At 53.6% G+C, this 26941-nt stretch overlaps 1 protein-coding gene and 1 long non-coding RNA gene across 3 annotated transcripts in view; both read left to right on the forward strand.

Moving 5' to 3' along the window:
- Positions 1 to 3195: 3195 nt before the first annotated feature.
- Positions 3196 to 26941, forward strand: part of CDH3 (cadherin 3) — a 46645-nt gene continuing 22899 nt past the window's right edge. Inside the window, exons 1-2 of one of the 2 annotated variants that reach the window (XM_017342321.3) lie at positions 3196 to 3968; positions 4175 to 4295. In XM_017342321.3, the coding sequence (XP_017197810.2) occupies positions 3924 to 3968; positions 4175 to 4295 (166 nt within the window). In that variant the 5' untranslated portion in view covers positions 3196 to 3923. The remainder of the gene's footprint in view (positions 3969 to 4174; positions 4296 to 26941) is intronic. The other variant, XM_008257527.4, reaches the window with a different exon arrangement.
- Positions 22015 to 26331, forward strand: LOC138846566 (uncharacterized). Its single transcript, XR_011384072.1, has 2 exons — positions 22015 to 23910; positions 26103 to 26331. It is a non-coding gene; the product is annotated as an uncharacterized lncRNA (long non-coding RNA).

The raw sequence follows: 26941 nt of genomic DNA on the forward strand, positions 1-26941 counted from the left end.
ATATATGGTTTTAGCCTCTTTGTCTCCCTTATATGGTTACCTGCATACATTTGATTGGATATTCTAATGTTACATGGCAGCCACAGGATTGATAAAATACTGCACATGGGAACATAGTTACTGAAGTTTTTTTTCCACATACATACTAAGCCGTCTGCTGTCTGGCAAGGGTTAACACGTTGCTCCGTACTAATGAGCAGAACCTGAAATGGTTACATATAAGCAGATAGGGACTACAGTTGAAGCATTCTTGGGCAAGCAGATAACAACCACATTTCATTCCCAGGACAGATACCTTCCTGACCTTGGGAAGGTCTCTTCTACAACTTAGATCATGTCAGTTAGAAACAAGTTTAATTAAAAGACAAAGACCTGGGACTGGCATTGTGGTGTAGCAGGCAGGTAAAGCTGCCACCTACACTGCCCCGCATCCCTTATGAGCGCCAGTTCAAGTCCCTGCTGCTCCACTTCCGATCCAGCTCTCTGCTGTGACCTGGGAAAGCCGTAGAAGATGGTCTGTGGGGAGCAATCCGGACTAGACTGAGTTACTCGAATTAGGACTTATTCTATGCATCTGCTCTCCCACAATATGGCGCTGGGAGAGAAGAAAACAGCTTCTACGCAGCTGCCTCCAGTTCAGCCAATAAACTGTAGGACTTGCTCCTGATTGGAGAGCAGCATACTTGGCGTGTGGGCAGCCGAGTTAGGATTGGCGGAGGAGGACTATAAAGGAGGAGAGAGACGGCATGCACGAGGAACATCTATGGGGAACATCTAAGGGAACCCGTGCAGCCCCCGAAAGAGCCGGCCGGCGGTGTGCCGCTCCCCTGCGGAAGTGGGGAATGCGGCCAGGGGGAACTGCCCTTCCACGGAGGTGGAAGGGATAGTAGCCAACCCGGGAAGAACCAGCAGCAAACCCGGGGAGGGCCGAGCAGACGAAAGAACAGCGCAGGGTCCTGTGTTGCTCCTCCACGAAGAGGGGGAGCGACGATGGTCCACGTCCTTGGGCCCCTGCACCCACGTGGGAGACCTGGAAGAAGCTCCTGGCTCCTGGCTGCGGATCTGCACAACTCCAGCTGTTGCAGCCTTTTGGGAGAGAGAACCAGCAGATGGAGGATCTCTCTGTGCCTTTACTTCTCTGTAACTCTACCTTTCAAATAAATTAATAAATCTTAAAAAAAAAAAAAAAAGACAAAGACCTCTCCATGCAGGAGCCAAGAACCTCTTTTCTGCATGTTTATAACGTCATTCTCGGGCCATACTCAATTATCAACTCAAAAATTAGCCTGCTATAGATTTATTGAATTTTGAGCCTCGCCTGCGGTTGCCTTGGCAGAGCCAGACCAAATGATTTCACAGACCTTATACTGCCCATGGGCCTGCGTGGGCTGGATTCTGTTTCCTGCCAGACCGGACTTGAAGCATCTTCCGGCCGACGTTCCCACCCCGCCTCCCGTCCGGTGGATCTGCACTTCCACGGCGTCCTTGCTCTTGCCCACAGCACGCATCGCCGACTGACAGAGCCTCCTTACTTCTATGTTGGCTTTCCCCTGCCCTCCACACTGTTTCTAGAAGTTGAAAGGTGCAGGTGCAGGGATGTCTCTGTTCTGTTCCCTCTTAAATCTGCAGCGCAAGGCCCATCGCGGGCTACCAGCAAATATTTGTCCAACGAATGAATGAACGAACGACGGACCAGGGGAGCTATGGAGAAGGCAGCGTGCGGTCCAAGTGGCCGGCAGAGGAGCTGACACTCAGTCCTGCGCTGCTCGCTCCGCCCCCGCCCGGAATGCTGAGTGCTCGGGAAACAGGCGGAAATGAGCGCGCTCAACAGCCCTCCAGTCGAGTGTTTACTTAATTAGGGCCTGCATCCCGAGGCTCCGTTTTTGTTTAACTGTCCGCCTAATGGCTCCGTCTGGCTCTAGGCTCGGGCGGGCGCGGGGGGAACCCGCGAGGCGAGGATAGGCCCGGCCACCCCGGGCGGTCTGGGGCCTGTGCCAGGGCTCAGCGCCTGTGCGCGGGCATCTAACTTCTCCTTGGGGTCCGGCCCCTTGCGGGAGAGCCGGGCGAGGGAGGCGAGCAGCTGGGCGAGCTGCCCTGGGCTTTCTCGCTACGTGGTGTCCACCCCCACCCCCAGCTCTGGGACCACCCGCTGGAGAACGAGCGCTCCCCAGAAGACAGATGCCGGTTGCTCGCTTTACTCTCAGCCGTGAAATTGAAGGATTACAACGCTTCTCATTCTTAGCTGGGGAATGTGGCGGTGCTAGACCGGAGAGAGGAGGCCAAATGAGCCAGATCCTAGGTTAGAACACCAGGCCGCATGCGGGCCCTTGCTCCGCCAGGTGCCAAGCTCAGCATTTTTCAGGCGCTAATTTACTCCCCCATCCTCTCCTTGCGTCAACGCATCTTATCCTAGTAGCACTGTAGCCCCTTTTGACAGACTCAGAACTGAGCCCAAAGGGATCCCTGCACTTGCCAGGTTTGAACCGAGGCTGTGCCGGCCCCGAGTAGGTGCTAAGCTTGGGAAAGATTCCCACTGTGGCAGCACACGCCGCCACCCCCCACCCCCCACCCCTACCCCCACCCCCACCCCCACCCCCACCCCCACGTCGTAGCCACAGGCCTGGGAGGAGGAGTAAGTAACCAGGCCAGACTGAAGGCCTAAGAATCTCTCATTGAAGACACCAGTGTGCCCCCCATGCCCCTAAATCTTATCTAGGGGTGGGGGAGGGAGAGGGAAGAGGAGGTGCATCCTGGGGTTCTCAAGGTAACAGGGTGAACAAGGGGCTGGGGACCCAGGGGGTGGGAACAGAGCTCAGCCCAGGGCTGGAGCCATGGCTCCAGTGTCAGGGCCGTTTCTAAGCCCAGGTCTCTCTGGTGTATTACAAGCGGATGCTGTCTCCGTCCTGTTTTTCAAATAAAATGAAAATAAGTTAATTTCTTAAAAATTGAAAGAGGAAAGCCTGGCTTGGTGGAATGAGAGGAAGGCAAGGCAGGAATCCCAGTTACGGGTTCGTCTCCCAGGAAGGACACAGCAGAGCTGTTCCCCAGGGGGACTCCCGGAAGGCTGCTTACTTAGATTATATACGGTACCTCAGGCCAGCAAAAACAGCCGCGGCTTTAACACTGCTTTTATTTACATTTTACAACAGGTTTGAGAACGTGTTCATTATTTATTTGGGGGCGGGAGTGGTGGAGATTATGGGGCTGATAACCATAAACTCTGCCCCTCACCCTTTGGCACCACTGCGGCTCCAAACCCTTTACTCCCAGGCTCCGTCTGTTCGCTGTGGAACGGAAGTAACGGCTCTCCAGCGAGTTGTGTCAGGTTCTGCAGCGCGGTCCCCCGGGCCCTCACTGCCAGGTTGCAACCCCAGGTACTCCGCGCGGGCTGGCAGGCGGGGTGGAGCGAGGCCCGGGCAGCGCCCGCTGCAGCCGGGGGTGCGGGGCGGGGGCACGCCCAGCCTCCATCCCAGCTCTGGCTAACGGGCGCCTCGGGGGAGACGAATGGGGAACCTCTGGTTTCAGGCGGCTTCAGATACTTGCGCCTCCACTTTTTCCTCGCGGTAGCCGCAAGGCAAGGAAACATTCCTTGAGCTTCGGAGGCGTGGGAGTGAAGCGGTCTCGAACCCAGAACCTGAGAGACGGGCTGAGTCTCCTGCCTGAAGCAACTCCAGAAGTGCCAGGGGAAGCGAGGAGGGCACCGGGGAGGGCAGCGGCGGCTCGGAGGTGCGGGACCACGCCGGCCGCGGCCCCACCTGCGAGAGGGCGGGGCCTTGTGGCTCTGGACCAATCAGCACCCACCTGAGCTCACCTGGCCTCCTCCCGCTGGCCCGGGAGAGCTGCGCGGCTCAGAGGGGCCCCCAAACCTCAGCGCTGCACCGCCCCGCCGTCGCAGCAGCCCTGTCACCCCTCGCTGTCCAGCCATGGGGCTCGCAGGTGGACCTCTCGCGACCCTCCTTCTCCTCCAGGTAAAACCCCGCCGGGCCTTTGCCCGGGACAGGGCTGCTCCCCGGAAAACGGGCGGGGTCAGCACGCGGCGGTGGCGTCGGGAAGAGCGCGGGGCTGTGCTCCTTGGGACCAGCGGATGCCCGGGGCCCCCGGGACGACTCCCCGGGGTGGGTGTGCAGAGCTGGGCACGCTGGTCTCAGCGTCCCGCTTCCCACTCTGCCCTTAGGCGCAGATTTGCTGGCTGCGGTGCGCAGCCTCTGAGCCGTGCCGGGCGGGCTTCGGGGAGGCTGAAGTGACCTTGGAGGCAGGAGGCGCGGAGCTGAAGCCAGGCCAGGCGGTGGAGAAAGGTAAGACCCTCCAGGAGCCGTCCCAGGTGGAGCCCCGAGGTGGGGATAACACGCGGTGCGCTCCTTGTGGCCCGCGCGAGAGTGTCCAGGCGAGGAAGGCGGGGGTGGGGGGCGCTTCTGGCTCCACTTCGGATCTCTGGGAGAGGCAGACAGGATCTCGGCGCGGGGGATGGTCGGACAGCATAGCGCCCCTCCTTGCCCCCCAGCCGCTGCTTACCTTGACCCCTGAGCGCGGGGCGGCTGAGCCCCTCACCCAGCCTCGACGTGGGAAGCTCTCCCCCTTCGGCCCCAGCGAAGGAATGCGCCGTCCACATTCCTCCCCCAACCCCCGCGCAGGTGTGGGGATGAGCCGTGCCCGGAGCAGCCCCCTGCGCCCCTCTCGGGCCCCCTTTGTGAACCGTGCTTTGTGTCTCCGACTTACAGAACGGGTCTGTTTCTCTTCTCCGCGCTCCCCTCCCCCGCCCCCCTTCTCCCCGGGCAGCTGGAATGCACTCTTAACCCTGCCCTTCCCGGAGGCCCTGCGCCCCTGCAGCCTGCCGGCAAACCGGGCCTGGCACACCTGGGCAGGGACCATCACGAAGGGTGGACACCGCATCCCCCTCACCCCACGCCGCGTCCTGGGGCTGAGAAGCTAGGTCACTGGGGATGGGGGTGGGGGTGCCCCAAGCCAGCAGGCCTGCTGGAGGGGGGTGGATGGGAGATCAAAGCACATTTTTGATCTTCCAGTTACTTGTCCTCAAGTTCAAAAAACTTGAGAGCTGGGGTCACATTTTTGCGGGAAACCAGTGTATTGTGAGATCCTGGCAACTGCTCCTGATGGGGGGCTCTTTTCCTGCTGTGGAGAGGACTTTTGGGGTTCCCCCAGGGGATCAAACCCCAGTTCTTAAACAGGGGTGGAAGGCAGAATCCAAGGGTGGAGCTCCAGAGGGTGCGGAATTGTGAAATTGTTTGAGAACCTGGGTGTGCATCTTTCTGGGGGAGGGGATCTATAGCTTACCTGGCTTTCAGAGCCCTGCCGCCATCCACACGCCCCTCACCCTGCAGCTCCAGTGTGGAGGTGTCAGTTCCTAAGGGGCAGAACCACTCTCCTTTGTTTCTCAAAGAGGATTGGGCGCCTGGAGTCCATGTGAGCCTTTTTAAAAAATTCTTTTCCCAAATAACTCTGCAGATTGACGAAACAATTAACACCCAGGCTAGGCCAGCCTCCCTCAACCTCAGGCTGTGGGGAGCCCAGGAGAGGCATTAAGAGGCCGTGCCTCATAAACTTTAAATTCTTGCACATGGGTTTATTACTGGCTGGCTAACAAACTTGCAACGGAGCCAACCTGTGAAAATGTTAACTTGGGCAGAGCCCCAAATCCAATTCCGGCTCCCTGAGGAAGCTTTATTGCTAACCAGACCCCTGCAAGATCTGCGTGTGCACACACACACACACACACACACACCCATTGTCAAGTTCTCTACTGTAGTCCTGGAGGAGGCTGTGGAGTTGAGTGTTGTCTGTGCCTTATCTTTCTTACTGAAGCAAGAAATATCAGATTAGCGGCACCGCTAGGCTTCAGTTTGTGGCAGTGGTGGGGAGAGCGGTGATCAGGTTTTCGATTTCATGGTTGAGTTGGCGAGTGCTTCCCGGTGACGTCAGGCATTTTAAACCTTTTGAGGAAATTCAGCTTTCTTGGATGTCTGGTTTATGCTGGTGAAAATGCTGGCTTCGTGCCGAAACACACCTGGGCCATTAAGTAAAGGGTGGGTTACCATGCGTGGCTTGGGTCTTGCTTGGGTCACCTGTATTGCCTGAGATGGGCCCTCCACTTTCTTTTTTAAGTAAAAGGGAGTTTCTGGGATTGCCCCCCCCCAAACCAAAAAACACTGGCATTTCTCGCCTTAGTCGTCAATGGCTCCCACAGCTGCCATGTTTCTAGCTCTCTGCCTCCACCCCTCTCCCCATCCTCAAGACGCAGAAGGCCCAGGGCTGGTTATCCTGCAGGCACATATAGACTCTCAGCTTTGGCCACCAACAGTTTCCGTGTGGCTAGGGAACAGTGGCCACTGTTGTTTGCCCCTGGGCGTGAATATTACGGGTGTCTATGAAGTCGAGCTCAAAGAAATAATCTGATATAATTAATGCTTTGTGCGTCATCTTCTTCAAAGCCCTTCTACAGCTCCGAGCTTGCTTTGTCCTCCTAGCAGTCCCTTGAAGCAGGTATGGTAAATGTTAAACAACTTGAGCTCTTAATCTCAGAGTTGGAACTTCAGAAACCCCAGAGCCCAGCCCTGCCCTGAGGTTTGAAAGGTGAAGCAGAGGCACAGCTGAATGGGTTCAACTCAGTGGCATAAATGGCTCATGAACTTCTCTGGAGGTCACAGACGCTACTATTCCCTCTTGGGTTATGCCCAGGTCCTAGAACTTAAAAGGATTCCCAGTAGGTATTTACATAAATAGTGACAACCTTGTGAATGTCGACCCATTTTACAGATGAAACCTTAGTGGTTATCTTTGTAGTGAACAGGTGGGAATGAATGGAAGTTTCGGACTCCCACATTCCCTGGCGTTTTTCTTTTAAGACTTATTTATTTATTTGAAAGGCAGAGTTACAGAGAGAAAGAGATCTTCCATCTGCTGGTTCACTCCCCAAATGGCCACAATGGTTGGGGCTGGGACAGGCCAAAGCCAGAAGCCTGGAACTCTGGTCTCCCATGAGGGTGCAGGGGCCCAAGCACTAGGGCCATCTTCCACTGCTTTCCCAGTGCATTAGCAGGGAGCTGGATTGCAAGTGCAGCAGCTGGGACTCAACTGGCGCCTATGTGGGATGCCAGCATTGACAGCAGCTCACCCTGCTGTGTCACAGCGCCCCTGGCGTTATTCTACTACCAGGGAGCAGGAGGTGGGTGGAAGGAAGAAGTGGGATCCCAGTCACCAACAACAGCCCAGCCCCAAGACCACCTAATTACTTCTTCCTTTTTGTCCTAGGGTTTTCCAGAAACATTCCTGTAAAGAACTGGCCTGGAGAGGGTCTCCAGGGTCCTAACTGTGGGGCTTGACTCGCTCACTCAAGAGTGAGAGGTCAGCGTGGGGGGAAGCAGCGCAGGAGTGTTCCCTCCCGCCAGCCCCACAGTCTGGGGTCCCCTTCCTTCACCTCGCGTGTGTCTGCAAGCAAAGACAAGGGAGAGGTGGGAGGAGGGAACTCGCCTGGTGTCAGTGCAGGGATTAAAATTGGGTGAGGATGGTCATTTGGCACAGTGGTCAGGACCACATCCCGTATTGCAGTGCCTGCGTTTGAATCCTGGTTGTGCTTCGAGTCCTAGCGTACTGCTAATGCACACCGGGGAGGCAGCAAGGGGTGACTCAAGTACCTGAGTCCCTGCCGCCCACGTGGAGTTCACCCAGATGGAGTTCACATTTCCTGGCTTTGGGCTGGTCCGGCCCAAGCTGTTGTGGGCATTTGGGGAGTGCATCAGCTGGTGGGAGATCTTTCCCTGTGTCTCTGCCTTTCAAATAGACAAAATTGGAAAAAGGAAAAAAAAAAAAAAAGTGACCTACAGTGATCTTCCAGTCCTTGCTGACAAAGATTTGAGAGAGACAGCTCAGTGGCAGTAAGACAGACCCCGGGACTCCATGTTGACTCCCTGGCAGGTTCATTTGACCGGAAGTCAGCTTTTGGGTAAGACTGAAGGCTGACGACCATTGCCAGCTTCAGTAGGAACCTTCAGAGTTCCTGAATCTGACTGAGCATGAGTTAACAGGACAGATTTGCTCATGTCAGCTTTTGGTGTAAAACTTCCCTTTTCTGTTGGAGCCCTCTGCTCTGGGCTGTGCCCTCTTTACATTTCATTCTCTGAGTAAACATATATTTAGCGTCTGCACGTGTCAGGCACTGTTCTAGAAGTGCAGCTACAGCAATGAGCAGAACGAAGTCCCTACCCTAGGGGAGCTTACAGTCTAATGTGTGTGTGTGTGTGTGTGTGTGTGTGTGTGTCAGTGTGTCAGTGTGTCAGTGGCTGCATTGCAAAGCAGGCGATAATGACTTCCCCTTTCCTTGGAACTTGGTGTAATGTTACGGGGGCAATTGGCAGCAAGCCCATGATTTAAACCCTGGTTGCTTCCATAGCCCAGGGGGAATCCCATCATGCCCCATAAATCTGCCTCTGAGGAATGAATGGGAACCTTGGCTTGGAGCCTAACAGGCCGCCTTCCCAGCTCAGCCCGGAGTAGGGTGGGTGCCGAAGACTGTGTTCTTCATCACTGTTAGCTTGTGTCTGGGGAACAAGTCTCAAAGCTCTAGTCTCCTTCCCCCCTCCTCACATGGCACTCTGTTCCTAGGTTACCCAGGGAGGGCGTCTGTACCTCCCTGCTGTGTGAGGGAGGTGCAGCTTGTGTTAAGCAATGAGTTTCTAGGGCTGGAAGGTATACATATACAGCTCTGCAAAGTGCTTGGAAGATAATGGAGGTGATGGGAGGGAGAGAATGGCTTCCCCTGCCCGAAACAGTTGATGCTTTGGTCTTGAAACTGAGTGGTCTCCATTCACAGTCCACTGTTACTGAAGAATAATATACGTGTAAGATTTTCATCAAAAGGCAGAATGATCAAGACAGAGACATAGAGATCAATCTTCCATCCCCTGGTTCACTCCCCAAAAGGCTGCAATGCCTGGGCCTGGTCCAGGCTGAAACCAGGAGCCCAGAGCTTCATCCAGGTCTCCCCCATGGGTGGCAGGGATCCAGTTACTTGGGGCCATCTTCCACTCTCTTGGCAGGCACGTTAGCAGGGAGCTAAATTGGAAGTGGAGCAGCCAGGACTTGAACCAGCACTCTGACACAGAATGCCCGTGTTGCAGGCAGCAGCTTAACTCACTGTGCCGCGTGCCGGCCCCTAACCATGTGTGTAGAGGACAGTGCTCAGATGGTGAGTGTACAGCCCGATGAACACAGCCGTAAAGTACCCGCGTTTCCAGCACACCGATGAAGGAAGGACACTCCCATGCCTCCGACGCGCCTTCCCTCCCAGTCTCCACTTTCCTCCAGGACAGCCGCTGCTCGGACTGCTCACCTGCAGCTGGGTGTGCCCGTGTCTGTGAATCATGCAGCGTATCCCGTTGGGTCAGCCGCTTTCACAGCGCATCGTGAGGGTCTCACATGATTCTGGGTGTAGTTGCGGGTTCTTGTTGCCACACAGTACTCCACTTTGTGACTGGCCACAATTCTAGTGCTGACGGCATGTGAGTAGTTCCCAGGTTTTGGCTACTGTAAATAATGCCCGGTGAACATTCCCTACAAGACTTCAGGTGGACCTCGGTCCCTGTATCTGTAAGGTGTGCACCCGGGAGCACAGCTGCTGGCTGACTGCAGTCCCGTGGGCCTGTGCCGAGAGGCCAGCTTTTCTGTCCTGGAATAGTTGGGTCTCTTCTGCACTCTCCAACCCCGAGAGTCTCCTTGCCACACTGACACCTTATGGATACTTGTTTCTTGTCTGGTTCTAGGCTAAGAGACAGCAAGTCTTTTTTTATGTGCTTGATCGTATCCTTCGAGGGAGAATATCTTCCCTTTATTTGCCCTTGAGCTGATGCTTGCCAATTCACCCCAATGTAGAAAGGGAATCTAGAAAGGGCCCTGAACTTCTTAGGTGAGAACATCTTCCTGGGTGAAGATTTTATTATGATTTAAATTCAAGAGGAAAAAGGCGGAGAGCTCTTATCCACTGCTTCACTGACCAAATGCCCACAATGGCTGGGACATTACTGGGCTGCGCTGAACCTGGGAGCCAGGAACTCAACTGTTTGAGCCATCCACCCTGCCTCCCAGGGTCTCCACTGACGGGAAGCCTGAATGAGGAGCCAGAGCCAGGAGTCGAATTCAGGTACTCCGATATGGGGCATGGTTCTCTAAACCCACTGTACCAAATGCCTGCCCAGGGGAGGGGGATGAGGAGGGATTTTTATCCTGGTCAGCTTGTGGGTGGGTAGCAGCTTCCTTATTTGGCCACAGTGGTCAAGTCCGGATCCTCCCTCCTTATAGAGGCAGTGAAAGGTCTGAGACCCAAGACCAAGTTGCATTGGTCATTCAGCCAGCAAGTGTCTGAGCACCTGCCGGGTGCCAGCCAGAGCTAAGTGAGGCCCACAGCTCCTTGACCTCTGTGAGCTCCCAGTAAGAGGGGCAAGCAGTTCAATGGGCAGACAGTCTTAGCCGTCATTCAACACTGTTCACTGAGCACCTACTAAGTATCAGGTACTGTTCTGGGTGCCGCAGTACTAAATATGCAAAACGGACACTGTGCCCCAGGGTCCACTTACCTGCTGCTGGAGAGAGAGAGACCAAATGGACTGTGTGTCTATGATCGAGTATGCACTGGGAAAGGAAAAACATAGTTACCGGGGGTGCAGGGGGTGGGGATGCAAATGGTATCTCTTGGGGAAAGCGACCCAAAGCCAAAGCACCCAAAGGGGTCCTGATGGGGGCAGCATGATGGGCTGCGGGAGCCTCGGTGGGTTTTAATCTGGCCGGACCGTGGGGCGTCAGGTGGGAAGAGCGCAGCTTGGACTTCCTCTCACCCCACGTCGGAGGCAGCAAGGGCCTGGGAAAGAGGAGACACAGCTGAGTCCAGTCACACCCCGGCGGAGGCCAGCGTGCCCCAGGTCTCCGGCTTTCCCCGGTACTCGCCTCCCTGCCGGTTCCTTGCCTTGGCTGGCTTTCCCCTCTCATTTCGTTTACTCACCCTGCCACCCAGCCTTGCCAACACAGCCATCAGGATGGCAGGGAAGGGCTTAGAAACGCCACATTGAGCACTGGGTGTTGAGCGCAGTCTGAATTCCAGAGTCCCACCGCAGAGCTTTCTCAAAGAAGCCACTTTAACCCTCCAACAGCCCCGTGGGGCGGGTGGAATGGGACCCGCTTACCTGGACAGGAAACCTGGTCTGGGGAGTTGGGGAGACAGCCTTTGAGTCCAGGTCCGACCCTCCCCCCCACCAAGTGCACTGCGCTGACCACCTTGAGCACGAACCTTTAGTGACCCTCTGGCCCCAGCCACACTCCAGAGGGAGATTGGAAATAGTTAACTTCTGACCTAAAGCTTGGAATTCCTGTGTCCTCTCCAGGCCTCTGTTAATCACGGGGGCTGGCCTGCTGGGGGCACTTCTCGGAGCTCTGGCCTCCCTTTAGGGTGGGGGAGAGGCAGGGTTCAGACTCTGCCTCTGGCTGTTCATCTTCTGCTGCTCCTCGCCCCACCCCCACCCTGCTCTGAGTGGAGGGGCTTACAAGACTCTCTCCCCTCCCCTCCCCCATCCCAGTCAGCAGCCCACAAGTCCCCTTCCAGGCAGCCGCTGCCGGGGTCCTGCTGAGCAGCAGGGCGCTGGGGTCTGTGGCTTGAGCAGTGACCCAGGACACGCGTGCTGGGAAGAACATCTTCCTGCCTCCCTTTTCCCCGGAGCCACACAGCCCAGAGATGGAGGCCGGAGGCTTGGGGAGCTGCTCCCCACCCCTCCCAAGAGTCTCTGGGCCACACAGACCCCTAGCCGGGACAGGTGTGTCTGCCCCCAGGACTCTGGGGGTTACGTGAAGGAGATAGGAGCTGAGGGGGTGTGATCCCAGGCCCTCCGCCTCCCCTCAGTCTCTTCAGTAACCTCGCTTTTGCTTAAGACCACCTAAGATACCGGTTAAGTTGTCTCTCTCTTGCCTGGACTTGAAACCTTGTGCACTAGAAGTAGGTTTATTTTGCAGGGGAGTTCTGACCTTAGGATCTCACAGTTGCCTTGGAGGTCTTTGGTGAGGCTGGGGGCAGGCACTGTGGCGCAGCAGGTTAAGCCACTGTCTGGGACAGACACCTGCATCCCCACTGGAGTGCCTGGCTCCAGCCCCAGCTCCTCTGCTCCCCACCCCTGGGAATGCACCTGGGAGGCAGCAGGTGATGGCTCAAGTACTTGAGTCCCTGCCTCCCTTGTAGGAGACCCAGATGGAGCTCTGTGCTCCCAGCTCCAGCCTGACCCAGCCCTGGCTGGGGGGGGGGGGGGGGGTTGGGGTTGAATGAGGGCACGGAGGGAGCTCTGTCTCTCTTTTACTCTGTCGTTCTACCTTTCAAATGAACAAATACATCTTAAGAAGTCGTTGACGCCGCGGCATTAGGTGCATAGGAGAGTGCAGGTGTGCGTCTCTCCAAGGTTCCTCTCTGCATCTGGGCACCACAGCATATTCTGTGGCCCTGATCATCTGAGAAGCCAAAACTGCCGGCAGACCCTTGTACCCGGGTCCGAGGGGAAGTTATTCAGACTCCTGCCAGACGCAGCGGTGACGCCGGACCTGATGGTGGACATCGGAGGAGGCCGGGCGGGGGTGGGGGCGCGAGGCCTGGTTTCCCACCCAGACTGCGTGGCCTGGGCACGCTACCCCGAGTGCCAGGCCCTCAGCCGTCTGTGGGAAATGCCGCCTCCGCCAACGAAAGCCTGCGGAGGTGGGCGCCGGCCGGTCAGCGGGAGGCCGGGCAGGCAGCCGGGGCGTCTTGCTGAAGGCTGTGAGCTGCGGTGCACAACGAGCCCCGTCTTGTTGTAGCTTCAGGCAGGGGGAAGACAGCCACACAAGCCAGAACAGGACCCCAGGCCCACACCCTGCCCTCTCCCGGGGCGGGGCTGCGCTGGGGCTCCCCGCTGGCTCCTAGACCTGCTGTTTTTCTTGTCTTTGATGGTCTTTTTCCGCTTCTAGAATTTTCCTGTGTTCCCCAACTGGGGCTCAACTCCATTTCAACTACTCTCCCCCTGTTTGTGGCCTCTGAGTCAAGGCTTTACAAGCTTGGCTGATAATCCAAATTTCCGGGGGAGAAGATAATTTTTATTTAAAAATTTTTATCACTCTTCCATATATACTGTAGTATGTGGTATACACATATTATATGATTGGTTGGGATTTTAAATTAATACACGAGGGACCAGCACTGTGGCATAGCAGGTTAAGCTGCAGCCTACAGCACCGACATCCTATATTGGCACCAGTTCCAGTCCTGGCTGCTCCACTTCTGGTCCAGCTCCCTGCTAATGACCTGGGAAAGCAGCAGAGGATAGCCCAAGTGCTTGGGCCATGCACCCACGTGGGAGACCTGGAAAAAGCTCCTGGCTTCAGCCCTGTCCTAGTCCCCGTCATTGTGGCCATCTGGAGACTGAACCAGTGGATGGGAATTCTCTGTCTCTGTCTCTCCTCTCTCTGTAGCACTGTCTTTCTTTTTTAAGATTTATTTATGTATTTATTTATTTGAAAGGCAGAGTTACAGAGGCAGAGGTAGAGAGAGAGGTCTTCCATCCACTGGTTGACTCCCCAGATGGCTGCAATGGTTGGAGCTGTGCTGATCTAAAGCCAGGTGCCAGGAGCTTCTTCTGAGTCTCTCAGGTGGGTGAAGGGGTCCAACTTCCACTGCTTTCCCAGGCCACAGCAGAGAGCTGGATCAGAAGAGGAGTAGCCGAGACTCGAACTGACGCCCATATGGGTTGCTAGCACTACAGGTGGTGGCTTTACCCACCACACCACAGCGCTGGCTCCAATGTGGTCTTTCAAATAAATACATAGTTTTTAAAATAATACGTAAATAGCCGGCACCGCGGCTCAATAGGCTAATCCTCCGCCTAGCGGCGCCAGCACACCGGGTTCTAGTCCCAGTCGGGGCATCGGATCCTGTCCCGGTTGCCCCTCTTCCAGGCCAGCTCTCTGCTGTGGCCAGGGAGTGCAGTGGAGGATGGCCCAGGTGCTTGGGTCCTGCACCCCATGGGAGACCAGGAGAAGTACGTGGCTCCTGGCTTCAGATCAGCGCGGTGCGCCGGCCACAGTGCGCTGGCCGCGGCAGCCATTGGAGGGTGAACCAACGGCAAAGGAAGACCTTTCTCTCTGTCTCTCTCTCTCACTGTCCACTCTGCCTGTTAAAAAGGAAAAAAAAAATACGTAAATATATGTTGACTAATAATTTTTATGAAATATGTGGCACTTACTGTGTGACAGTCCTTAGTGCTTTCTTTGTTAGCACCTTTATTATTATTATTACTGTATTATCATCATCCCTACTTTACAGAGGAAGAGACCGAGGCCAGAGGGGTTAAGTAAGATGCCCACGATCACACAGCTAACTAACTCAGTGGAGCCCGCACTCAAATCCAGATAGCTTAAGCTGAAACCACTGTAGTGGCTGCCAGTTAGGTGGAGCATTTAGAAATCAACACATGGGGCCAGTGCTGCAGCTCACTAGGCTAATCCTCTGCCTGTGGCGCCGGCACACCAGGTTCTAGTCCCGGTCGGGGCGCCGGATTCTGTCCTGGTTGCCCCTCTTCCAGGCCAGCTCTTTGCTATGGCCAGGGAGTGCAGTGGAGGATGGCCCAAGTCCTTGGACCCTGCACCCCATGGGAGACCAGGATAAGTACCTGGCTCCTGCCTTCGGATCAGTGCGGTGCGCTGGCCGTGGCGGCCATTGGAGGGTGAACCAACAGCAAAGGAAGACCTATCTCTCTGTCTCTCTCTCTGACTGTCCACTCTGCCTGTCAAAAAAAAAAAAAAAAAAGAAAAAAGAAAAGAAAAGAAAGAAAAGAAATCAACACAGGGTCTTCTCTTCTCCAGGTCTGCTCCCTAAGGGCAAGCCAGTCAGTGGTTTGATGTGAATCTGCGTAGACCTTTTTCTGTATTTAAAAAAAAAAAAAAAAAAAAAAAACCTTACCTGTGTACACAAGGGGCTGACGTAGTGCAGCAGGTTAAACTACCACCTGCAGTGCCAGCATTCCCCATGAGTGCCTGTTCAAGTCCCGGCTGCTCTGCTTCCAATCCAGCTCCCTGCTGATGAGGTTGGGAAAGCCGCGGAAGATGACCCTAGTCCTTGGGCTCCTGCCACCCACCTGGAAGACCCAGATGGAATTCTAGGCTCCTGGCTTCAGCCTGGTTCAGTCCCAGCTGTTGCAGTCATCTGGGGAGTGAACTAGCAGATCAGCAAAGGGAAGATGTGTGTGTGTGTGTGTGTGTGGTCCCCCCACCACCACCCTATAACTCTGCCTTTCAAATCAATAGATAAAAAACTTGTTTTTGTACACAGAATTTAAACAACAAGAATTGGAGGATGCCCTGCATACAATATTATTCTACCACTTGTCTTTAAAAAAAAACTTATTTGAAAGGCAGAGTTACAAAGAGAGAGAGAGAGGTCTACCGTTTGCTGGTTCACTCCCCAAATGACCACAATAGCACAAGCTGAGCAATCTGAAGCCAGGAACCAGGAGCCAGGATCTAGGATCTTTTTCTGGGTGTACCTCAGGGATGCAGGGGCCCAAGTCCTTGGGCCATCTTCCACTGCTTTCTCAGGCACATTAGTAGGGAGCTGGATCAGAAGTGGAGCTGCTGGGACTGGAACCTGCGCCCATAAGGGATGCTGGCACTGCAGGCTTTACCCACTATGCCACAGCACCAGCCCCTAACACTTGCTTTTTTAACCTTGAGTTCAAGTCATCTTTCCAGATCGCTAAATGCACATCTATCCTGTTTTTAACAGCCCTCTGGTCTTCCATATGGTGCGTGTCCCATGATTTGTTCAGCCACTGTCCTATTTTTATCTTTTGTAGATGTGGGGAGGAGTTAACATAAAAATTGTAAAGTATTTGGATTTTTAGAAATCTGTCTATCAGGAATCACCTCATTAGGAAAGTGCTACAGAGGGATGGTCAGCGTCTCATTTGTTCATCTCTGCCCCATCCAGATAAACTGAGAGTTTATGTTTAAACCATCCCAAGAGAGCCTGCACACTGTAAACTGAAGCTTACCAGGGCTGAACCATTAGTTTTCACACTGCTCAGTCTTTTATGATTGTTCTTCAAATAATGTTTCAGAAGCATTTGAAATCACCAAGCATCAACAAAATTTTAAGTTGCACAACTTAGAAATCAACTATAGAATTTATTCACACTAACATTATATTCCTCAAGTGTTGATAGCTTGAAACATGGCGTTCAGTTGATCTAAAAAGAAACTTCTTTCCTCAACTTTTTCTTTACATTTCAAATCTAGTTTGCGTGCTTTTGCTGAATAAATTGATTTCCATGCTTTTTTTCTTTTTTTTAAGATGTATTTGAGGGGCCGGCACCGTGGCTCACTTGGTTGGTCTTCCGCCTGCAGCACCGACATCCCATGTGGGCGCCGGGTTCTAGTCCCGGCTGCTCCTCTTCCAGTCCAGCTCTCTGCTGTGGCCCGGGAGGGCAGTGGAGGATGGCCCAGGTCCTTGGGCCCTGCACCCGCATGGGAGACCAGGAGGAAGCTCCTGGCTCCTGGCTTCGGATCGGCACAGCGCGCTGGCCATAGCGGCCATTTGGGGAGTGAACCAATGGAAGGAAGATCTTTCTCTCTGTCTCTCTCACTGGGCACAATTGACTAAGTGCAGCTCAGAAAAGGACCTGGATGTTGAGAATTGTGACACGTGTTTTGAAGCCCCACCCTCCTGTGAGAAATGGGAATCGAGAACTTTTTAAAAACACCAGGGGATGGGTGTTTGGCAAGGCGGTGAAGACGGCCCACACCCCAGATCAGAGTACCTGGGCTCAGCCCCCAGCTCCACGTCCGATTCCAGCGTCCTGCTGGTGCACACCCTGCAAGGCACCAGATGATAACTCAAGTACTGGGTTCTTGCCACCCACTTGGGAGATCCAAATGGAGTCCCCGGCTCTTGGCTTTGACCTGGGCCAGCCCAGGCTGTTGCAGGCATTTAGGGAGTAGACCAGATCCAAGATTGATCTCTTTGTCTCTCTTTCTCTGCCTTTCAAATAATATGAAAAGGAGTAAGTAAAAAAATTACAATCAAATGGCCTTCCCCAGATCTCCTCCCTCCTTTCCCCTAGAAACTGATCAATTAGATTAGAAACTGATCAGTTAGATTCGAAGTGATAGATGGGGCCAGCGTTGTGGCATAGTGAGTTAAAACCGCCGCCTGTAGTACAGGCATCCCATGTGGATGCTGGTTCAAGTCCCTGCTGCTCCTCTTCTGATCCAGCTCTCTGCTATGGCCTGGGAAAGCAGTAGAAGGTGGCCCAAGTGTTTGGGCCCCTACCACCCACATAGGGGACCTGGATTCGGCCTGGTCCAGTCCTGGTTCAAAGGTTCACGCCCTTTGAAGGAGTGAACCAGTGGATAGATCTCTATCTGCCTTTCCTTCTTTCTGTAACTCTGCCTTTCAAATAAATAACTTAAAAAAAAGAAAAGAAGAAGTGATAGATGAACTGAAGGCAGGGAATCTGAATTTTTAAAAATTTGCCAGGCAGTTTCATCAGCTGTGTTTGGAAGCCACCGCTCTCTGACGACATTAGAGCCCCATGGGAGCAGGCACGGTGGTGCACTGGGCTACGCTGCTGCTTGCGATGCCAGCATCCCAGGTGGGCACCGGTTTGAGTCCTGGCTGCTTTGCTTCCAATCCAGCTCCCTGCTAATGTGCCTGGGAAGGGAGCAGAAGATGGCCCAAGTGCTCAGGTCCCTGCCACCCACACGGGGGACCCGGATGGAGTTCCAGGCTCCTGGCTTCTGCCTAGCTCAGCCCTGGCTGTTGGAGCCATTTGGGGAGTGAACGAGCAGATGGAAGATCTCTCTGTCTCTGTGTTTCTCCATCACTCTGCCTTTTAAATATATAACTAAATCTTAAAAAAAAAAAAGTCACTGTGAGGGGCCAGTGGGTAGAAAGGCGCACGCTGATGAGATGAGGATGGAAGAACATGGTGTCTTGGTTTGAGTTTCCAGTGCTTGCCTCTGGGTTGTCCTCACTTTCTGCTTATATGAGGCTCTTCAGTGGCCTTCACCTCCCTGTTCTTTTGTTTTCTAAATCACTGTCCCTCGTATTTAATACTTCCTTATGTTTTTAAAAGCACAACATGTCTCGTTTGGCCCTCCCTGACGTGGATATGTGTGTGTGTCCCTATTTCAAAGACTGGCAGTTAACAAGGGCTTACATTTATAGGGTGCTTACGCATTAAGTGACTTGTCCAAGGTGGCCGGGCCAACGTGCCGCACATTCACCTACCAGACCCTTAATTGCTGTCCCGCATCCGTCACCAGCGTCCGCCCTGGTATGGCCCTCGAGGCTGGTGCTCAGGGAGCCAACCCACACATCTCATGCTGAGCTCTGAGTCAGCCCTGCTCCAGGCTCCCCGAGTGCTGGCGAGTGGAACCCGGCTCGGATCCCCACCGTGCGATGTCCCAGGAGGCCCTGGGTTCCGAGGGTTAGGGGGAACTTGAGTGATCCAGCTGTTTCCAGACAGCTTTCTGCAGTCACAGCTCTAAAAAGTGCTGCCTTCTATGCCCGCAACAACATGAGGTTCCCATAGCACATTTCTAATTAGGGGGAGAAAAATCTGAGCATCAAATGCATGTTTTCAATGGAAAAGTTAGAAAATAAGCAAAATGCAGTCCACCCGTCCAGGACCTTTCCCTTGAAATGAAACAAACACTTAAGCGGTATCTTCCAAGTCCCTTCCCCGTCTCCTCCTCCCCAGGTCTTGGTGGAGCGTGTCCGAGCCGAGGCGAGGACCCCAGCCCCAGTGCCTCCAGCTGGTCGCCCAGCCCTGCTTCTCTGATAAACCGGCTCCGTCTCCTGGTGCGTTGGAGAGGGGCGGCACCAGGGCTTGCACCGGGCTGAGCGGCTCAAACGCTCCATCTTGGGGAAGAGCATTCAGGTCCAGGGAGTGCGGATGGGGGCCATCTGCCAGGTGAAGCCACACCGCACCAGGGTCCCGTTGCCCTCCAGGGGCCAATGGCCCGTGTTAAAGCGGCTGGGGGTGACAGAGCCTTCCGCCGAGAGCTTCGTCTCCAGCATGGTGCTTGACTCCTTGGCCTCTCAAAGATGGTGACGTGTGGGTTAGGGCTCCGTGGCAGTGGCTCCTCCTCCTTTCGTAGCCCTGGGGACTTGAAAAGCTGCCTGGAGCTTGCCAGCCAGGAGAATGGGCCTCCCGGCATGCGCTTTGGTCACTGCTGTCAGTCAAACTGCCCCGAGGACCCTTGGGAGCCCAGCGTGCATGCCAGCACCCTGTGACCTCCCCATTGGTGTCCTCACTGAGGCTCGGCTCCCACGCCAGCATCTTGGTCCTCTTTGCCTGCACGTCCCTGGGTGGGGGGACAGCCAGGCTACCTTCCTGACACCAGGGCTTAGCCTTCTCTCTTGCCTTTCTAGTGTACAAGTACAAGGCTATTAATGTTTTATGTTATAAGTTGTCAGGCCTGCACTATAAATGGCTGTTTTGTGACCTACTTCCCCCCCCCCCCCCGCCCTCTTTTTAATTTCCCCCACTTCTGCAGAGCACTATTTTTCCTGGGTAGTTTTTCTTTTAAGACATTCAAGGTTGTATGTGAGGCATTTGAGTGACCACAGCACAGCACAGCATAAGTATTTTGAAAGTCAGGGTTTTGAGAACTTTTTTTCTTTCTTTCTCTCTCTCTGTTCTCTCTCTCTTTTTGCCATTTAAGCAACAGGCATGAACATTCTTGCAAGTAAGGTTTTGTCTCATCTGGGATGACTTTGTAGTACAGTTCCTGGCTCAAAAAGCCTATTTAAAGGGCTAGTGCCGTGGTGTAGCGGGTGAAGCTGCCATCTGCAGTGCCAGCATCCCATATGGGCACCAGTTCAAGTCCCGGCTGCTCCATTTCCAATCCAGCTCTCTGCTATGGCCTGGGAAAGCAATGGAAGATGACCCAAGTCCTTGGGCCCCTGCACCCACATGAGACCCAGAAGAAGCTCCTGGCTCCTGGTTTCAGATTGGTCCAACTCCAGCCATTGTGGCCATTTGGGGAGTGAACCAGTGGATGGAAGATCAATATCTCTCTCTCTCTCTTTCTCTCTCTCCCTCCCTCACTCCCTCCCTGCCTCTGCCTCTGCCTCTCTGTAGCTCCACCTTTTAAATAAATCTTTTATAAAAAAAAAAAGGGCCTATTTAAGGCTTCTTAATCATCAGATATGTTGTACCAATTTACATTCAAATACATATTATTTTTCAAAAACTATGGATAGATTTCAGAATCTTTGTACCCAAATAAACTTTGATTTAATTTTTTTCATTAAAAATTTGTTAATTCATTTAAAAGGCAAGGTGGCAGAGAGGGGGAGAGATGGCAGGGGGTGGAAATGGGGGAAAATCTTCCATGTGTTGGTTCGTTTCCCAAATGCCCACAGGACTAGGCCAGGTGGAAGCCAGGAGCCAAGAGCTCCATCTGGGTCTCCCACATGGGTGTCAGGGAACCAAATACATGGGCCATCATCTGCTGCCTCCTAGGCCTGTTAGCAGGAAGTGGAATTGGAAGCAGAGGATCTGGGACTCCAAACAAGCTCTCTGATATGGGATGGGAAGTCCCAAATGCTGGCTTAACATGCTACGCCACAGTGCCCACTCCTAACTCCGTTTTTTCCCAGGAACTCTTTGAAGCACCTTCATATATCACAGTACATGGTTCCCAAGTATTCTGTAGCACTTGTCCTTTTATTTTATATTTCTTAGTGGACTTTTCTCTCTAAGTAGTTCACTTCCGGGCCACTTAATGGAAGGCAGTGATAGCTTTAAGGACAAGTTTGTTTGCTCTGTGAGCTAGAAATATCTAAACCAAGCTAGAATGAGACTTCCTAGGCTCTCCCCCAACTCCCCAAGCTGCATTTCGGTCAAATTATTAATTCTTCTCTTTTGGTTAAAATTCTCAGAAATCAGCAAAATCCAGGTTAATCTTTTTAAAGAACAATTTAAAATTGGATTTATTTTCATTTTATTTGAAAAGCAGAGAAACAGAATGAGAAAGACAGAGATAAGCAGTGCCCTAACCCAGGCACCGCCATGTTGAATGCGGCATCCTGAGCCGTCGCTTAGCTGCTGTGCCAAATGCCTGCCCCCAGACTGATCGTTGAACAGCTGTTGTATCCACCGGGAGTGAGTTGTTTTATTTTGCTGGAAACCCAGTAAGGTGGGACATTGGGACTTCACAGCACCTGCATGTGCTAGCGGGGAAGACAAGCTCCTGACCACCAAGGGTGCTCCCTTGGGAGTTTGGAAGTGTCTGAGCGGTGCCACCTTGCAGGTGGACCTGGGACGTAAGAGGACTGAGTTCTCCAGTTCTTGTAAGTCTGCTTAAAACGCTTCCTGTTCAGCCGCTCTCCCACCCCCAGGCGCTGGGCTCTCCTCGCCCGGGTTTTATGGTGGTGCCAGCTAAGGATTTGAGGCCAGGCTCGGCAGGAAGGTTTTTGAGAAGAACTCTGACTCCTGGTTCCACTGGATGTCTTTTCTGAGGTGCAGACACACAGTTCTGGGGTTTGTTGTGGTTGCTAATTTTTCTAGAAGCAGTCTCAGTTTACTGACTTTTCCCCTTGTTCCTAACAATATTCCAGGAACTGTGCACTTAGGCTCACTGCTAACAGCTTTCAGTTTATATTGGGACAGCTAGTACCTTAAAAAAATATATAAAGATTTATGGGGCTGGTGCTGTGGCATAGTGGATTAAGCCACCACCGGCAGTGCCACCTCCCATACAGGCACTGGTTCAAGTCCCCGCTGCTCCACTTCCTATGCAGCTTCCTGCTAATGAGCCTGAGAAAGCAGCAGAAGAGGGTCCAAATGCTTGGGCACCTGCACCCACATGCCTGGGAGACCTGGAAGAAGCTCCTTGCTCCTAGCTTTAGCCTGGCCCAGCCCTGGCCACTGTGGCCATCTGGGGAGTGAACCAGCATATGGAAGATTTCTCTGTCTCTCCTTCTCTCTCTCTGCCTCTGTGTAATTCTGATTTTCAAATAAATAAATAAATCTTAAAAAATATTTATTTATTTGAAAGAATTATAGAGAGAGGGAGAGACAGAAAATGAGAGATCTTCCATCGCTGGTTCACTCCCCAGATGGCTGCAAAGGCTGGGCTGAAGCCAGGAGCCTGGAGCTCCTTCTGGGTCTCCCATGTGAGTGTCAGGGGCCCGAGCTGCGCCATCTCTGCCTTTCTAGGTGCATTACCAGGGAGCTGGATTGGAACTGGCGCGGCCGGAACTCTGACCAGCACTTTTACAGGATGCTACTGTCTCGGGCAGCAGCTTAGCCCACTGCTCCAGCAGACGCCTCTTCATCGGCTTCATCAGCCTCGTGATTCCGAATCCTGCAGTGGGCAGGGGTAGCTGCTGTGGCTCAGCAGGTCACGCTGTCTCTTGAGGTGGTTTCCATGTCAGAGTGCTGATTCAAGTCCTGGCCCAGCCTTCTGATTCAGCTTCTTGCTAACACACTTGGAAGACAACAGATGATGGCCTAAGTACTTGGGTCCCTACCACCCACGTAGGAGATCTGGATGAAGGTTTTAGCTCTTGGCTTCACCCTGGCCCAGTCCTGTCTGTTGCGGTGTTTGGGTAGTAAACCAGCGATTGAAAGATCCTCTCTCTCTCTGTCACTCTACCTTTCAAATAGAAACAAAAAATAAACAGGGGCTGACGCCGTGGCTCACTTGGTTCTCTGCCTAAGGTGCCGGCATCCCACATGAGCGCCAGTTCTAGTCCCGGCTGCTTCTCTTCCAGTCCAGCTCTCTGCTGTGGCCCGGGAGTACAGTGGAGGATGGCCCAGGTCCCTGGGCCCTACACCCGCATGGGAGACCAGGAGGAAGCTCCTGGCTCCTGGCTTCGGATCGGCGCAGCTCCGGCTGTAGTGGCCATTTGGGGGGTGAACCAATGGAAGAAAGACCTTTCTCTCTGTCTCTCTCTCTCTCACTGTCTAACTCTATATGTCAAAATAAATTAATTTAAAAAACAAATAAACAAAAATCCCATGGGGGAAACAGGCTGAAGCAGTCCAGTGACTTTGAGGTTCCAGGTGGGTGCAGAGGTAAGAACTAGGTTCAGCCTTTGTTTTCCCGTCTTGAGGTCTGAAGTGTTGCCCTGTGTGCTCATCGGCGCTCATCAGCTCACCCCAGAAACAGCTTGACACAAGCCCATTCATGCCCCCAGACTCGGCCCGGCTGGGTGGCCTCGCGGAGCTGGGCTGCAGCGGGGAGCGGGAGAGGTTTTGCTTCGTTGGCTGTGAGAAGGTGGGGCAGGAGAGGGGTGAGTGAGGGTGAGACCTGGTTTCGGATCAGTTTCATTTTGGAACAGTGACACAACACCTGTGGTGCCAGGAAGCTTCTGGAAGGAAGCTGGGATGATCTGCCCCAGGGCCGACCGTTTACCAGCCTCCCGGTGACTCAGGCCTTGCAGAGAAAACCACTCCTGTTCCCGCAGGCGCCGCAGCAAGTTTCCCTAGAAAGGTTAGCCCGTCTGTGAGCTGGCCGTCCTCCGCCTCCCCCAGGAAACCACAGAGCGCGCCTGCAAACTGCCTTCTGCCGACGCAGGCCAAGCCGGCTCCCGCGGGCCCCCTTCCCCTTTAGCTCGGGTGTCGGGTGAAGCGTGCGTGCCACCACGCTCACGCCTGCCCGCTCCGGGAGACAGTTTCGCGGTGCTAGAAGAGGAGGCCGGGACCTGCAGTCAGAGGGCCAGGTTCGTGGTGGGTGGGCCTCCCGGAGCCAGGCCCTTGCTCGGTGTGTGCCAGCCTGGCCCCGTCCATCTTCCCGGTGGCCTTGTAGGGCGGGTGTTACCATCCCTGTGTTCCGGAGGAGGAAGCCCAGCTTCCCTGCGCTCACGTGATCTGCTCAGTTTTGCAGTGGGTAAGGAGGCATGATACGGATCTGAGCCTGAATCTTTCAGACTTCTGGTCCCGTGTGCTTCATCCCTGGGCTGCCTGTAGGGTTTGGAACCTGCTCCTGCTGCTTTCTGATTGCTGGCACCTCGTGTACTTGAAGCCCCGGCAGCCCCTCGCCTCCTGAGTGTCAGGCTGGGAGGAAGGAGAGCCACCTGCAGGTAGTCATGTGAGGATCCACGCAGGAAGCCACTCAGCCTGCCGTCTCGGGCAGAGTGGGTGTTGGAAGCTTGCCCCTGCCTGCCTGGACTCACACCCCAGGCCGTGCTCCGCTGCAGCTGACGCTGGTGCTGCGGGATATGCAGGCTGAGCGGGAGGCACGCGCACCTGCATCCGAGAGCTCAGTGGCCGGCAGTGTCCCCTGGGGAGATAGATGCATGGCCCAGAGACTGGGCTATACACGTTTGGAACCAAAAGGGCAGTGGATGTGGGCCAGCATCCGGGGTAGTGTGCGTTCTGCACTCCTGGTGGGGGAGGGGAGGCAGATTTTGTGGATGGCAAAGAGAACTTCCGGGTGACTGGCACCTCGTAGGAGTGGCAGTTCTCAGAGTTGGGGATTAAGGCGTCTGAGTAACAGGGGAGTCAAGGCTCCTGCTGGGTAACGTCTGGGGAGAATCCGTCATTCCAGGAAGTTGCTGAGAGAGCTCTCTGCTGGCCGCAGAGGAATAGGCGAAGCGATTGTTATTTTTTGCCAGTGTTGGAATAACTAGCATAGTCATGTGGGTCAGAATGGAGGAGAATCCTCATCCCCAGGCACTGGATTCTCTCCCCTAAGCCCAGTTTTGGGGCCACCTTCCAGAGGTATTTCTTTTTTAAAAAAGATTTATTTTATTTATTTGAAAGGCAGTGTTACAGGGAGACAGAGACTGAGAGAGAGAGTGAGTGAGTCTTTGCTCTGCTGGTTCACTCCCCAGGTGGCCACAATGGCCAGAGCTGTTATGATCCAAAGCCAGGAGCTTCTTCCAGGTCTCCTACTTGGGTGCAGGGGCCCAAGGACTTGGGTCATCTTCTACTGCTTTCCCAGGCCATAGCAGAGAGCTGGATTGGAAGTGGAACAGAGAGACTCAAACCAGCACCCATATGGGATGCACTGCAGGCGGTGGCTTTACCCGCTACGCCACAGCACTGGTCCCAATTCCACTTCTGATCCTGGGAAAGCAGTGGAAGATGGTCAAGTGTTTGGACGCCTGTACCCACATGGGAGACCTGGAAGAATCTCCTAGCTCCTGGCTTCGGATTGGCCCAGCTCCAGCCATTGTGGCCATTTGGGGAGTGAGCCAGTGGATGAAGGACCTCTCTGTCCTCTCTGTCTCTGCCTCTCAAATATATATATATATATATATATATATATTTAAAAAAGTGTCAAAAACAAAATGAATTAAAAACTAGGACTGTTGGGGATGGTGTTGTGGTGTAGCAGGTTAAACCACCTTTTGGGATGCCCACATGCCAAATGGGATACAGCTGCAAGTCCCAGCTACTCCACTTTTTTTTTTTTTAAGATTTTATTTATTTATTTGGGAGGTAGAGTTACAGACAGTGAGAGGAAGAGACAGAGAGAGGTGTTCCATCCGTTGGTTCACTCTCCAGATGGCTGCAACAGCCAGAGCTGTGCTGATCCGAAGCCAGGAGCCAGGAGCTTCCTCCAGGTCTCCCACGTCCCAGGCCATAGCAGAGAGCTGGATTGGAAGAGGAGCAGCCGGGACTAGAACCAATACCCACATGGGATGCTGGCGCCTCAGGTGGAGGATTAACCCACTGCACCACAACACCGGCCCCATCTACTCCACTTCTGATTCAGCTCCCTGATAATGCGCTGGGAAGGCAGGAGATGATGTCTCAAACTCTTGAGTCGCTGTCACCCACATGGGAGACCCAGATGGAGCTCCTGGCTTCAGCTCTTTGGGGTGAACCATCAAAAGGAAGATCTCCCGCTCCCGCTCCCTCTATTTCCCTGTCACTCTGCCTTACAAATAAATACATCCTTAAAAAGAATAGGAATTTTAGCATATTAGCACAGAATATGTTGCTGTATACTCCTTTTAAAAATTATAGATTTATGGGCCCGGCACTGTGGTGAGCAGGTAAAGCCACCGCCTGCAGTGCTGGCATCCCATATGGGTGCCAGTTCTAGTCTCAGCTGCTCCTTTTCCAATCCAGCTCTCTACTGTGGCCTGGGATAGCGGTAGAAGATAGCCCAAGTCTTTGGGACCCTGCACCCGCAATGGAGACCCAGAAGAAGCTCCTGGTTCCTGGCTTCGGATCAGCACAGCTCTGGCTGTTGCAGCCATCTGGAGAGTGAACCAGCGGACGGAAGACCTCCTCTCTCTTTCAGCCTCTGCCTCTCTGTAACTCTGCCTTTCAAATCAATAAATAATCTTTAAATAAATGATGGATCTATTGAAAAGGCAGAGAGATGGACACAGTTGTCTGGCATCTTTCTCACTGTGCCGGGTGCCCGGCTCCACTGTGTCTTCAGCTCCCGTCTGCACTGCCTGTGTCCAGATGTCCTCTTCTTTGGATGCCAGCCATGTGAGATTAGAGCCCACCCTAACGACCTCATTCTGACTTACTCACCTCCTTAAAGACCCTGTCTTCAAACCCAGTCACATTGTGAGGTACTGGGGGTGAGGACTTCAACGTACGAACCGGGAGGTAGCACAGGAATTTCTGTTAAGAGAAAACTGACCTGTAGAAAAATTAAGAAAATAAGTTGCCAGTGGGTCGTCATGGCTGAGCGGTTAAGGCAATGGGCTTGAAAATTAGCAGCTGCTAACTTCAGTCCTTGGGAAGGTTCATTTTCCTCCCGACTCGTCTCTGTGCATAGTTAACACGCACTGTGGATTCTGCTTCGCTTGTTTCGCTTCGCAGCATCAGAACGTCCCTGTGTAATTTTAAAACGCTGCTGTAAGTATCCCTTTGCACAGCTGAATAAATCACCCCCCGAGGAGTGCCCCGTAGATTATTTAGGTTTCTCCCTGTATTTAAGATGATTTCGC

The sequence above is a fragment of the Oryctolagus cuniculus genome, chromosome 18, assembly GCF_964237555.1.
Source record: "Oryctolagus cuniculus chromosome 18, mOryCun1.1, whole genome shotgun sequence".
Lineage (NCBI taxonomy): Eukaryota > Metazoa > Chordata > Mammalia > Lagomorpha > Leporidae > Oryctolagus > Oryctolagus cuniculus.